The 14,751-nt window shown below is 35.0% G+C and overlaps 1 protein-coding gene and 1 pseudogene across 1 annotated transcript; one reads left to right on the top strand and one right to left on the bottom strand.

Moving 5' to 3' along the window:
- The first annotated feature begins 6,874 nt into the window (after window positions 1-6,874).
- LOC107588901 (interleukin-27 subunit beta-like) lies at window positions 6,875-8,016 on the top strand (annotated as a pseudogene).
- A 1,058-nt stretch (window positions 8,017-9,074) lies between these two features.
- On the bottom strand, window positions 9,075-12,976 carry LOC107588920 (outer dense fiber protein 3-like protein 2). Its single transcript, XM_016277173.1, has 4 exons — window positions 12,928-12,976; window positions 11,213-11,323; window positions 10,377-10,490; window positions 9,075-9,562 (listed from the first exon to the last, which is right to left on the bottom strand). Exons 1-4 carry the CDS (start codon window positions 12,974-12,976, stop codon window positions 9,075-9,077), a joined length of 762 nt encoding a protein of 253 aa, XP_016132659.1.
- Between the last annotated feature and the right edge of the window lie 1,775 nt (window positions 12,977-14,751).

Here is a 14,751-nt window from a genome sequence, read left to right as displayed (position 1 = left end):
GGTTATTCGTCCAATTCAATGCATATTGTACACATTTTTTCCTTAAATAATTATTTTTGTTAAACAAAATCACTGGTAAAAAACACAGCTTAGTATGATATTTTTATTTGAGTATCGATACTTTCAATACTCGCATCAGTAACGTTATCGATATATCGATACTTCAGGATCGATACGCCCATAGCAGCATTACAGGTTACCAAAATCTGGTACTCCTCTCTATAGGGATGGGCGATACCACTTATTTTGTTTTCAATACGATACCGATACTTTTAAAGGCCAGTATCGTCGATATTGATGCTGATACGGTACTTCAAAGCTGAACTATTTAATTAAGACATTTATTAAATTACTAAGAGTTAGGGATGTGCCGATATGAGTATCGGTACCGAACGGTTCACTGGGCAAATTCCAAATGGAAGTGATCATCCCTATCCCTTTGGAGTGGGGACTTTGGAATGAGCAGGGCACGTGCGTGCCATTATGTAGTCGTTTGAATGCATTTGGCAAAGCGAGTGACGTAATTTCCTCTATCTTTAGCTGGCATGTTCCCGTGACAACGCAGCCGTCAGCAGATGTCGCTGATGGACACCGGCATAAAAAAATACACATTTTATATTTTTAAAAGTTTTATATATATTAGTTTTTATATATTATATAGCATATTTTTAAAACTGAAAATATATATAAAATGTATGTTTATTTGCAACAGTTATGCTAACAACAATAAAAATACATTTATGACAGTAAAACAGCGACATCTGCTGACCCACACCGTGCTGCGTTGTCACGGGAACATGCCAGCTGAAGATAATGAGGAAATTATGTTGCTCGCTTTGCCAAGTGCATTCCAAACGACTACATAATGGCACGCACGTGTCCTGCTCACTCCAAAGTCCCCACTCCAAAGGAATAGGGATGATCACTTCCATTTGGAATTTGCCCCGTGAACTGTTCGGTACCGATACTCATATCGGCACATCTCTACTAAGAGTAAAATGGGAAATGATTGGTTACGGGTAATGGGTTATGGGTAAATATTGGTGTTTTAAAAACACACCTTAGTATGATATTTTTTATTTGAGTATCGATACTTTCGATACTCGCATCAGTAACGTTATCGATATATCAATTCTTCAGGATCGATACGCCCATCCCTACCTCTCTATTTCACACTGAATGGCTTTATTGTTAGCCAAATTCACTCTGTTGATGTTTAATATTCTGTTTCATACCCCAAAAAGCATTTTGGTGTCATGGGAACAGAGGTAAGAAGGATAACCAAATTCACAAGTCAGCATAAAATCTTACTGAAATTTGTTACCCATCAATGATGATAGACCACAAATAATCCACTTGGTTCATAAACTAACTAATCTAATCAGCAATAGCTTCTGAAAATTCTGCCATTTTTGACGAGCAGTTTGACAGTGCTGAGAGCTACTGAGAATTCTAAAACTGGAATTTCTGTCATTACTGTTGCTAGCAACATCTAAAGGAAGAATTCACAGCGAAATTAAAATTCTGTCATTAGTTAGGCTACTCACCCCATGTCATGCCATTCCATCCATAATTAAAGACGATATTTTTAAATGTAAAAAGAGTAACAGTCATAAGACTTAATCAAGCTTTCTTAAACCATACAATAGCTTTATGTAAAGATTCTGGCGACCAAACTGAAATTTAGTTCGTTATTTACTGAAGGTTTTTGCCTTTGCATTCTCCGCAGTCACATTCAATTAAAAATAGCACTGCTGGACGTTATAACGCCATTGTAGTCAGCGACCGCCAATAATATTTGAGATCCACACAGGTCGTCTGAAGATTCTAAGTAAATTGTGACCTAAATTTTAGTATGTTCCTCACACAAACCTTCAGAAAAACTGCTCACCAGTCGTGTGGACCACCTTATTGATTTTTAAATGGATAAATGGCTCCCCTCACGGGTGAACTAGGCCTACTGAAAATGGTAAGTTCCCAACAAAATGCAGTAATGTCCAATAACTACTAGATGGTGCCCAATGATCCCAGTTTGTTAGTTCTTTCTTGCTTTCTGTCTTCAATGTTTAGGTTCAAATGTCTCAGCCGACTTTGAAAATCTAATTTAACCCATATTCAAATCATGCTTGAGAAGATGCTCATCGGGTTTTATGCAGACTTCTGGAGTTCAGGCAGCTTGAGCGCTGCTGTCATTAAAGCAAATGCTCCTTCTCAGAAGAGCCAGCAGCTTCTGTTTTTAATCATTTAAAGGTTCTGTTGTGATGTCATAAGGCTCATAGATAATCTTATCCTTTACAACAATAATAATCAAATTTAAACTGTTTGTTTGCTGGCAGTTGATTCCTCTTACCTCATCTGGGATTCGGAAAGACAGCAAGTAACATACATAAAGCCTTAAAAAGACATGTGCTGGTGGAGTTTGATCTTTGAAAAGTTCTCATCAAATTCTTCCAAGACCAGATTATCTGGTCTATGCTATTATTAATTTTTAAAGTTCTTACTTTAAGAGCTTAGGTCTACTTTAATTAAGCAATTGTTTCTGCTTATTTTTCCTGAATAATTTTTAAGTAAACAGCTACCTAAAAGATGATTATTCAATTAAACATATCCAAAAACTCAGTTAATCCTCAAGGCATGAAAGTGCAACGTTTAAGCAATCAAATTTACTTTGATAACAGATTTTGGTATCTGTTGGAGACTTTATATACTCGTCAAACAACAAATCCTACCATTTAGTCTCCAAAATGTGTAAAGACACTCTGTAACAGCATAATACTAAGACACGTCAGAAAACAACTCCATTCTGTTCATTTTATGAATCCCTCAAACATTATTTGAGTCCTCGGTTCTCATTGATATAATCTTGGTCTCCTTTAATTCTCAGTCTCAGCCAAAGAGCTCAAATGCAAAACATGTTTTCATTTAAAGTTGTTGCACTTTCAAGGCTTATGAGAATTAAGTCTTCACTCAGGATTGTGAAAATACATGGAAGAACGAGAACAGTCCCACACACTCAATAAACAAGCACATTGTGTTATTTACAGAAGGATTCTGACCTCATTATATCACAGTCCACATGGTAGCCGAAAACTACTCACTGAATCCTACAGTATGTAAACTGAGAGTTTTTTCTATGTTTAAATTATAATTGATGGGCTGGATGAAATATTTTATGAATTATAAGGCACTATAAAACACACTTTGTTTAGATCGGCTTAGATGCACCTTGAGGTATGAGTACAGTGATTGGACGGCTGGGTGCTGTTGTCATTGGCCACGTAAACGCTTGCGATTCTGTACTGATGTCAAAATACCTTCTTAGATTGAATCTGTTTTATTAACCACAAGTGTGTCCTGTTTCTGTTTTGCAAATATAAAACTAATGATCTGTTGACACATTATTTGTTTGTAGTATCTATTGTTTGAGGAAACTGTGATTTTAATGTTTCATAACCCTTTATCAGTGGTTATTTGTATGCACTGACCCAATAGTAGGTAGTAGTAGTAAACATTATTTTAAAGGAATAATTCACCCAAAAGTTTACATTTGCTGAAAACCTACCCACTGGCCATTCAAGATGTAGATAAGTTTGTTTATTCATCTTAACGGATTTGGAGACATTTAGCATTACATCACTTGCTCACCAATGGATCCTCTGTAGTGAATGGGTGCCGTCAGAATGAGGGTCCAAACAGCTGATTAAAACTTCACAATAATCCATGCAACTCCAATTAATCAATTAACATCTTGTGAAGCAAAAAGCTGCGTGTTTCTAATAAACAAATCCATCATCAAGACTTTTTTTTTTAACTTCAAACTGGTGCTTCAGGGTAAAACATGAGTCCCCTATCCATAATATTGCTTTCTCCAGTGAAAAAGTCTGAATCACAAGAGAAATATGAACAGATTAAGCACTGTTAACAAGTGAAAACAGTTCTAAGTAAAGATGTTGGTGGATTTTGATGCGAGAGGACAACAGGGGGTGGACTTTTTCACTGGAAGAATCCTGCATGTGCATTACTTGTGGATTATTATCATGTTTTTAGCAGCTGTTTAAACTCTCATTCTGACGGCACCCATTCAGGCAGGCGATCTATTAGTGAGCAAGTGATGTAATGCTAAATTTCTCCTAATCTGTTCTGATAAAGAAACAAACTCATCTGTGAGTAAATTTTAAGTACATTTTCATTTTTGGGCAAGCTATATCTTAATTATCAATTCATCATGTTATACAGAGGGTTATTGAACTCATGCTTTTTGACTTAATTTTTGCATAAGGCCTAATTTAGTTTTTGAATCTACTAATTTTTTTTGTGTTGAGATCTATTAATTTATTCATGAAATAATTAGAATTTGCACGTTACTTTAAAACTAAATTGTTAAACACAAAGCGTTTTGTTGTATTTTCCATTTTTATCATCTCGTATGTCCTATGTGTTACTGACCCTTATACACGTATACATGAATTTTTGAAAATGCATGTATTTTTACACTGTTGCCCAACAGTAGCCTGCCTTCTTTTGCAAATATATTTACCACCTAATGATTAACAAAATTCCACAACAGAACAGTTTGAACCTAAATCTGTGCGTGTGACTACACGCATACTTAGATTCTTCTTTTATAAAAGCACAGCCTTTACGTTTTTGTGAGTATAAAACACCAAAAATGTGCTTGATATATGTGTTTGGAGCACTAGCCATAACAAGTGGAGTTTTTAGCCAAGACACCTCAAACATACAGCCAGAGATTCGAGGTAAGCTTTATTTGTTCAGAAAACACACTCTTACTCTCTCATGCACAGACACCTCTACACACACATAAACTCCTACATACACACAGTGTGTTGGATCTGTCCAAGCCTGTCTCTTTTCCTCCTCACCTCCCTCAATAGACCTGTTTGTAGCTGTGGGTTCATCTGTGAAGATACCATGTACTGACGGAGAAGAAAAAGGGGTGGAGTTGAGATTCAACAGTTCAGTGCTTGTCTCAAGCCCTGTTCTCTCCATACAGAACACCAGTTTGAAGGACCAAGGCATCTACACCTGCAACCAACTGAATGGAGATCTGATACAAACAGTATCTCTACATCTGGGATGTAGGATTATGCATATTTTCCTTTAATGCTGTATATACTCAACATGCTAGTCTGGTAAAATGTCACACTATTTTCTTATGACACAGAGAGCTTAAACTGAAATTTCACCCTGTGTAATGCTTGCTCTATTCAGATCCCCCCCTCTCCTCTGGATCTCACGCTTTTAACAAATATAGGTTCTTTAATGGCATTGATGGTTCCATGAAGACCTTGTAACATCCATGGCAAGTTTCCATTGCACAAAATGTTCTTTATAGTGGAAAAAAGGTACTTTAGATTATTAAAATGTTTTTCACACTAAAAAAAAAGGTTCTTCTAAAGAACTGTTCAATGAAGTAATGTTCACTTGTATACAGTATATTAAAGGGGTCATATGATGTTGCTAAAAAGAACATTATTTTGTGTATTTGGTGTAATGAAATGTGTTTATGCTGTTTAAGGTTAAAAAAACAGATTATTTTCCACATACTGTACATTATTGTTTCTCCTCTATGCCCCGCCTTTCTGAAACGCGTAGATTTTTACAAAGCTCATCGGTCTGAAAAGCTGATTGGCCAGCTATCCAATGCGTTGTGATTGGCCGAATACCTCAAGCGTGTGACGGAAATGTTAAGCCCCTTACCATATTGTGATGCCGTGTCCCGGAGCGATGAGACAAAACCAATAAAACCCATTATAAACGAGGCATTTGTTGCATCCAGTGGGGGACATAATTACAGATTATAATGACTTATACTGTATTTTTACGCGTTGCGTTGCATTGCGCTGCGTAAACATAAAACCATGTCCGCATTTGTGATCGGAGAAATGATAAGCGCTACTCGACACTGCTCAAAACTCGCATTTGAATCATCAGTGGCAAATCCTTTAAATGTGAAAACTTATACTTACAGACTGTGAGTAAGAACAGCCGGCATTATAGTCTACTCTCCCAGGATCAGGAAACAGTCCTCCATAAAATGTGCTGCACACATCTGAATATTTGGGTTGAACTGTTCTGGAACAATGTTGTAAATACAACTTAACCAATGATTTCTAGTCGTGTCCTCTTTTGGAAGGCCAAACAAAGTAGGACCTTTCGCTTTCGCAACGAATCACACAGCGTCTTCACAACATGGCGGCGGCGGTGGCAGCAACAATAAAGTTACACCTTCTTTTATGCGTGAACATTTGGGCGGTGTTATGCAAATCTTCCCACATCATTACGTAGACATGTGGGGGCGTGTTTAAACGAGGCGTTTTAGGAGGGCGTGGACCAGTCTTAGCTTTTATAAAGAATATCTCTTTGGGTTTGAGACTTTAGTTTTTGCAACTTTAGGGATCTTATCTATTCACAAACAGCTTGTAACACTCCAAAGAGAAAGGAAAACTTGAAATCGCATCATATGACCCCTTTAAATGCTTTATTAAAACAAGCTTGTTTTAAAAGTTTGAATTATAAATGGTTGCTATTTAATGCTACATATTGCCTATATAAATAATAGTTTAATGCTTTAAAAAGTATGTGAAGGTACCATAAAATATCAGTAAATTGTCCTTATGACTTGCGCTCTATATTCCAAGTCTTCTGAAGAATCTGCGATAGCTTCTGATTCATGAGCGAATCATTCTGACTGGTTTTGTGACCCAAATAAACTGATTTATTGAAAAGATCCAATTCAAAAGAATGATTTGTTCATGAATCAGACATTTTTCTCATAAATGGGTTTGGATTATCACGACCATTTTGTGTAAATAATGATAGAATTCTTGAATTAACTGTTCCTTTAAAAGTGATGTTAGAGATTGTGTATTTATATGTTGCTTTATGTTGAATATTGTGCTGTACTTTAAATTGTACACCTGTTGTAAATTGCTCTAATTGTATAACTCACCATATTTTTGATGATTTTAAAAATACAGCGTAATTGTTCAGAATATTTGCTGAGGTCCTTCTGAATTTTAAATTAGGAGCTTTTCAGACCCGCTGGCAAGTGCCTGTCAATGCCAGAAATGGGGAGAACAAGACAGGCAATGTGCGCTATAGAGGAACTGGAGATTTTTGCAAGTGAACCAACTCTTATCAACATTACAGCTATTAATGCTCTGGGTAGCACAACACACATATGGCCCATTATTTTTCAACAGATTGGTGAGATTTCATAGTCCTCTTCTACCGTTTCATTTATTCCACTGGTTTGTCTTTATTTATTATTTTTTTAATGTTATAATATTATAATAAAACATAATCATATAATGAATATAAAAAATTCTGACATTCTAAATGATCTAATAATAAATAAATCAAATATTTACATCCAAAAATATCAGTTTAAGCTTTGGCTGGTCTATGTCAGAAAACCTTTCTGCTGTGTGATGAAACAGCTGCTTTTGCAGTATTTGAAAGATTTGATCAGTGTTTACATCTTGATGCATATGCCATGAGCTCATATTGAGTGTTTAAATTCTTGTCCTTTGTTGGTCTGTAGTGAAACCTGATCCTCCGGTGAATGTGAGCGTGGTACAGGCAGGAAGCTGTCTGTGCAGTGGGGTCCACCACCCACTTGGCCGGATCCTGTCAAATTTCTCCTTAAATACACAATGAAATTCCACTGGGGCAAACCTGAGACAGCAAGAACCGTGAGTTTCCAGTGTAGACCATGTTCAACTGTGTTAAAAGCAACTACATTCCTAGCAGTAAAATACTGAAACAAAAGGCACCAAACAGAACTATTTGAAAAGTCACTTCATGCTAAAGGAAGGGCATACTGTATGAAGGTCATTTAATTATTTAACATTCTTTGTTTTCTAGCTGGGCCCTTAGGAGTCTAATAAAATGGTTTTGAGTGGACTGGTGGCAGGAAGGACTTACTACATCCAAATATCTGCAAAGGACTCCCTGGATGATGGACAGAGCAGTGAGTGGAGTCACCGATAAGTGCCACCTAACTGATGTGGTGAATCATTACATTACACTACGTTAACCAGAAGCGTTAGAATTGCAGTGTTTATTATGTCACCAAATGATAACTTTGTTTATAAAGGCAATGATGACAGGCTCAATGTGCAAGCTCAAAGCTCTATGCAAGCTCAATGTGCAGAATCTTCTCAATTCAAAAAATAATAAACACCGAGCATGGCTCCATGTAATCACAAAGTTTGTGAGCATGTGGGAAAATGTTCTTATCTAATCTTTATTATCTAACTGATTTTAACTGGTTTGTGAAATAAATAATAAATATCATAAATAAAAATAAATAAATATAACAGATTTTCAGGCAGCTCAAGAAATAAAGTAACAAAGTACCAAAGCTGTACAGAAAAGTGTATTATTCTGGTTTCATTGGAAAATCACTTGAATTTTTAATTAAAAGGTTTTTTAAAAGAGGTATGCTGGTGTTTTTTTCAATTATATTATAAACAGTGTTTTTGTAGGATTATTTATATGCTCTTATAGTTTATTTAATAATATTTTAAATTAGCTCTAGCTTCTATATTTTCAGTTTTCATTTAAATGTTAGTTTAGGTTGTTACGTACTTTAGTCATTTGTTTATTAGTTTTTTTGTTTTGTTATTTTTTATTTAAGTTTTAGCTATTTTAGTGCTTAAACATATTTCATTTAAGTTTAAGGTTCTTTGTCTAATATTTATGCTTTATTTTATTTATTTATTTTATTAATTTTATTAATATGATTTATATAGTTTTATGATTTCATAATTTGAATGATTTAAAAGTTTTTGTTTTTGTAATATTTCTCTTTAACTTTAATTTATTTTTAAGCTTTGTAATTTTATTAATTTAACTTAAAATGTATTTATTTCTGTTAACTTCAGCATGTTTCAGTTAGTTGCCAAGGCACCATTTATCATTTTCGTTCAATTTAAAGTTAGGGTCTTCCATTTCATATTTATATTTTATTAGATTTTTATTTCAGCTTTATTTCATTTAACAATTTTAAAATTTTAGTAGGTGCCCACAAAACTGCATGAAACCCTTCAGTCTAATACGTCAACAATCAGTGGTGTTACAAACTCTGAGTGACGAACACCCATGGAGAAAGACGGTGCACGATGCAGGTGTGCCGTCACCTTTTCTGGGCTGTGTGTGCCTGGGCCAGGCTTCGAAGTGGCATCGGTGGGAATATTAGAACGGCTTTGCATGGAGAAAGAAGGCTGTCTGTTCAGGTAAATGCTCGGATCTGTTCTGTTGTAACGGCTGGGGCCTGGGGTCATGGACAGGTCCTCTGATGGGCCGCCTGCTTTCCTGCGTGCTGACATGGTGAAGCTGGCGCTGGAGCGCTTGTGGGGAACGTGAGAGCTGAAGAGGTTGGGTAAGGTGTAGCGGTTGGGGGGCGGTACAGGATCCACGATGCGGTAGCGTGTACGGAAGGCCATGGTGTAAGACGGAGGTCTGTAGTGAAGGTTCAAAGGTGGAGCTTTCTCAGGACTGTAAGCTCCAGGTCCAGGAGTCTGGAATGTATCAGCTGATCAAAAACAGAGAATCAGCAACTTCTTTATATGATTATGCATCCCCTCTTTAAAGTTAAAGTGAATATGACATAAAATGATGCTATTTACTTTCTGATACACATTACCATTCGAATTGTGCATGATTCGTCCAAAAAGTGCATGTGCATGTGCATGTTATTCCAAAAATAAAAAACGAAACTATTTTTCAGATGATATTAGCGATTTCTCTCAGTGAACCCTTACATTCTGGTAATGCCCATTTCATTATACAACCAATCCCAGATGGATACAATTTAAACCCCACCCTATTTTTTTCTTATAGAGCAAACAGTGCCCATCTTTTCAGCAGCCTTAAGTATTTTTTTCCATTCATTTTCCCCCAAGGGGATTTAATAAAAGTCTTCAAAGAGTTATAAGCCATGAACCAAACCAACCAGCTACGATGTAAATTACAACATTACAAACATATTTGAATATCAGACAAAAAGACAAAGGTACAGGATTGTGTACTTAACAGCTTTACTGAGGGAAAGAACTACAATCCCATGATGCAGCATAGCGAAATACATAATCGAAATAAAAACAATGGATGAATATAAAACTACTGATTTAAAGATATTAATTATGTTTATAAAAACAATTTGTTTATTGCAAAAAATGCATATACTGAATATGCAAATATTAAATTAGTTTGATAGTGTAGGGAGAGGGACATTTGCAATGCTTCATGGGAGTGTGTGGGCACTAAAGTTTTTTTTCTTTGAGGAATCATGGGAACTTTGTAATAAAAAAGGTGAACATCTAGAGTCAGATCAGAAGAAAACCCACCTGTCTTCTTCTTTTTGCCCAGCATGGAGTACGATGGGGCACCGTCTCTGCCAAAGCGTGTCATTTTGGCATCTACATGATACTGCGGTCCTGGACTGGAATCCACAGACACCACTATTCAAAAGCAACATTATGAGAAAACACATCAGAATCGATTGAATTACATTTGGAAAAAAAAAACTGGAAAAGCTGTCACTGGGACGGAACCCTTTAAAAGGTATTAATATGTACCATTTAGGTACTAATTTGAGGTAATAGTATGTACCTTTAAAGTATTAATATGCACCCTTTTAGGTACAAAAGTGTACATTTTTGAAAGGGTATCATCCCAGTGGCAGGTTCTGTATCATTTTTTCTGAGAGTGTTAAATATTTTAATGCTTTCCCTGCAGTCGATACAACCTTGCCATGCTCTAATGTTTGAGCTACAGAAATGCTATTTAAAGTTAATTAAAATCAAACATATGGATTAAAATCAAGCATGTGGATTTTATTAGCCTAATATGCCAGTGAAATAACATGAATCATTATATCGCATGCTGTTGTTTGTGATATAAAGTCCAGATGTGCAACATTTTTTGTTTGAATACTTTGATTAAACTGGGAGTTCTCAGTTCAGGATTTTGAGTGTGTGTGTAAATCCACTTAATATTTCAGTACTGCATAATAGACACTAATTAATCTATGAAATGATCAGTTCATATAAGTGCCATGTTGATGTATATCCATTTTATGCATGAACATGCTTGTTAAAAGCATTCTCAGATGATTGTCGCCAGCATTAGTTAAGTGGATCATGTCATCTGTCAGTGTTTGATTTCATGTCATGTCACTCACTGTTGCTGCTCATGCGGCTGTGGAAGGAATAGGCCGGGCTGCTGGGTTTGGTGTAGTCATGGTTTATGTAACCGACAGTGGGCGGAAGAGCATAACGCCCTGGTCCGGGCCCTGCGGGCATAAACAAAAACACAGAGTATGGAGCCATTTAGCATTTATTACAGAAATTGGTTTGGGTAATTAATGGAAAATAATTAGTAAATACAGTATTGATTAACTTTACGGGGTAAAAAATGTAGAATTATTATCTAAAACTAGAACTATTAAAATCAATTCTGTTAATTGGAATAAAGCTCAAATAAAATAAAATATAAATGAAAAACTAAATTAGAAAAGTTGAAGCACAAAACTTACTGACTGAAAATAAATAAAAGCTGAACTAAACTAAAATTGAAATAAAACAAATGAACCTAAATAAGAAGAATGACAAAAGCACATAACAAAATGACTAAAAATGAAAGGAGGCTTCATACTGTAATTATTTATACTGAAATAACCATATATTAGCTAAAACTTACCAACAATTAGCTTATATATATATATATATATATGAGACAAAAAATTTTAACTAAACAAAAATGAGAAATGTTGCCTTGCCAAATAAATGAAATGACTAGCAACTAACTGAAATGTCTAAGTTGAAATAACAATAAATTAAACCTAAATAGTAATTTTAACAAAATAATAATAATAAAAATGACAAAACAAAATGACTAAAAATGAAAGTAGGGTGTATACTGCAAGTAAGGTTATTATCATGAACTAAAACTAGAACTATTAAAAACAATGTTTTTTAATTGAAGTAAAGCTATAAATAAAATATGAATATTAGATGGAAAAACTTCAACTAAATGTAATTAGTTGCCTTGGCAACTAACTGAAATGACTGGCAACAAACTGAAATAACTTTAAGTTGAAGCATTCAAATTACTAACTGAATAAAAAAGCTAAAGCTGAAATTAAAATAAATTAAACCTAAATAATATTAAAACAAACAAAAACTAATAAAAATGACAAAAGCACATAACAAAATGATTAAAAATGTAACTAAAATTAATTAAATGTAATTTTACATTTACATTTAATTAAATGTAAATGTAAAAATGTATGAAATGAAAATTATAAATATGAAAACTATACTAGTATATAAAAATACTAAAATAACACTCTTTAAAACTGATTGTAATAATTGATAACAGATAAGGACAGGTAAGTTTGCTTAGGTTGATTCATTTTGTTAGTCAATATAAGTTATACATCTGCTAATTATGTTCCTCAGAGTCGTTTCCTTTTTTATTAAATCTAAAATAAAACTATGGAATGTGATTCACGCGAGACCTAAAATGTCACACATGCTGGGCACATTTCTAAAATCCAGGAGAACCTTGGCTGTAAACTTTCATTCAAAATTGTATGAATTTTGCTACATAGTTAAATGTCATTCAATCTTTTCAAAGCTTTGGCCAAAACAAGAAAAGAACAGACAAAAGATGTTCTACTCTCAGAATGATACAAGCAGGTGTTGCAATAAAAGACCTAACTGACAGTTTCTTTCATCCAGTCTCAAGAGCCAAATGGGAGCATGCAGTGCATGTTTGAACTACTTACAGAGCCCTGTGCTAAAATAAATCGTCTGATCTCACTTTGCTGAAGAATTCTTTCGACACAATCATTTGCACAAATTAATCTACTGAAATGAGCAGTCACAAACTCACCTCTTTCCCTGCCAGCAATGATGGGGCGCCGTCTCACCACTTCCCCCATGCCGCATATGTTTTCTGGCTAGCTTAAAGAGCTGACAGCAAAATCAGCAGCAAGAGTGCTCAAGGAGGTCCAGGAAAGGTTGAAGTTTCAGTTTAGACACACTGGAGAGATACAACTGCGGCCTGAATTATGAATGACTCTTACAAGCGCAAGAAACCTTATCCTTGTCCAGGCTAGAAGAACATCCATCTCAATATCTTTACGCATTACAGATTTCCAAACATCCATCACAGACTACAAAGGACAACTACAGTTACACCTTGGCAACTTGTCTGTAACCGGCAGCTAATGAACTAATTACATAATGTGAAATAGACAGTCAACAACTATTTGTAATGACTACTGTTTATATTGTAGGATAACTTCATTCTTTTGAGATAACATGATTATATATTAATAGCCACCTCAAATGTAAATACTGAGAGATATTCTGTACTTCATTTCATCAACTTGTGATATAATTTTTTTTTAAATCACATACTTAACTTTTAGCTATAGAATGGACCATGAGGGAAAAAAGTATATAAAATCATAAAAATGCAATGTCTTTTCCATGACCTTTTGTAATGTTATTTATTTTATAAATTAATTTTTATGTAAAAATTGCATTTGAAAATTGACTAGACCTGGAAATCACGCTTTAAAAAAATTCCTGATACTTCTAGGAGTGTGGAAACTCTTTAAAATATGAATTATTAAATGTATTTAAGTATGAATGATTGTATCTAAGTATGAATGTGGTGAAAAAGTTAATGGAATGAGGTACAGAATATTTTCCCATGTTCCTAGTCAAATTAATTTTTTAATAATAAATAACAATTAAAGTCATGGAAAACCCATATATATGTAAATATAGTGGGTGATGTTAAATTGACCGCTTGATATAATCTGTCAGTCTCTCTTTTCCCATGGCCACCTTTAACCAGTTCTCAAAACAAATGAAACTTCTGGAAAGCTGCTCTCGTTTCTGTGGCATAGTTTTACAGTAGGATGTTCCATATCAAGTTTCTCTGTAACATTAATTACTTTGATTTAACAGTCTGAAGCTACTTTAAACAAACATTGCATTGCTTTAAAACAATCTGCTTCTCTTTGGCAGCTCTAAACTGACCAAATTCTGTACAAAATGTAATTAACATGCTAAGAAAGTGTGTCTTGTGAAAGCTGAGACGTCATCCCTGACCAGTGAGCAGACATTAAACATTAACCTGCTCTGTCTTTGGACTGGGTGACTCGTGTAGAAGCAGGTAACACTACAGATGACCTCTGGCATACGGCCAGAGAGGACTATAAGGAGGTGTAGGTCAAGTTACCCTGGAGTTGAAAAACTTAATATGAATTTGTATCTAAACATATCCGTCACCTGGTTTCCATATAGGTGGTACATTAACTCAAAATCAACATATACTTCAAGAGCTGGATACCTTAAGAGCAGGGAATGTTATTCAGCAACTTGATATCGAGCATATTATTGATCTCTGTAGCATGAAAGTGCCTGAGGACTCACTTTACAAACACTTATTCGTGAAACAATAAGCAGCAGGGATTACAGTTACAGTAAGGGTCACTATTACAACCCTTAGAAGAGCATAGGCCATATTTTGTTTTAAGTCACGTGTTTTGAAATCGCAGGGCTAAAATGTTAAGGACTCTAAACCCAGTGGCCTAAAGCTTTTTATTTTTTGTTCTTTGTGGGTGTCACTTAGGGAAAAGTGAAATACTGACCGTGGAAGAGGCCAGTGTAAGAGCACTAATTTAACCAGACAACTGCTCGT

The sequence above is a fragment of the Sinocyclocheilus grahami genome, unplaced genomic scaffold, assembly GCF_001515645.1.
Source record: "Sinocyclocheilus grahami isolate Dianchi unplaced genomic scaffold, SAMN03320097.WGS_v1.1 scaffold109.1, whole genome shotgun sequence".
In the NCBI taxonomy this organism is placed as follows: Eukaryota; Metazoa; Chordata; class Actinopteri; order Cypriniformes; family Cyprinidae; genus Sinocyclocheilus; species Sinocyclocheilus grahami.
Note: the sequence above shows the minus strand (reverse complement) of the source record. Positions and strands in the feature narration are given on the sequence as shown.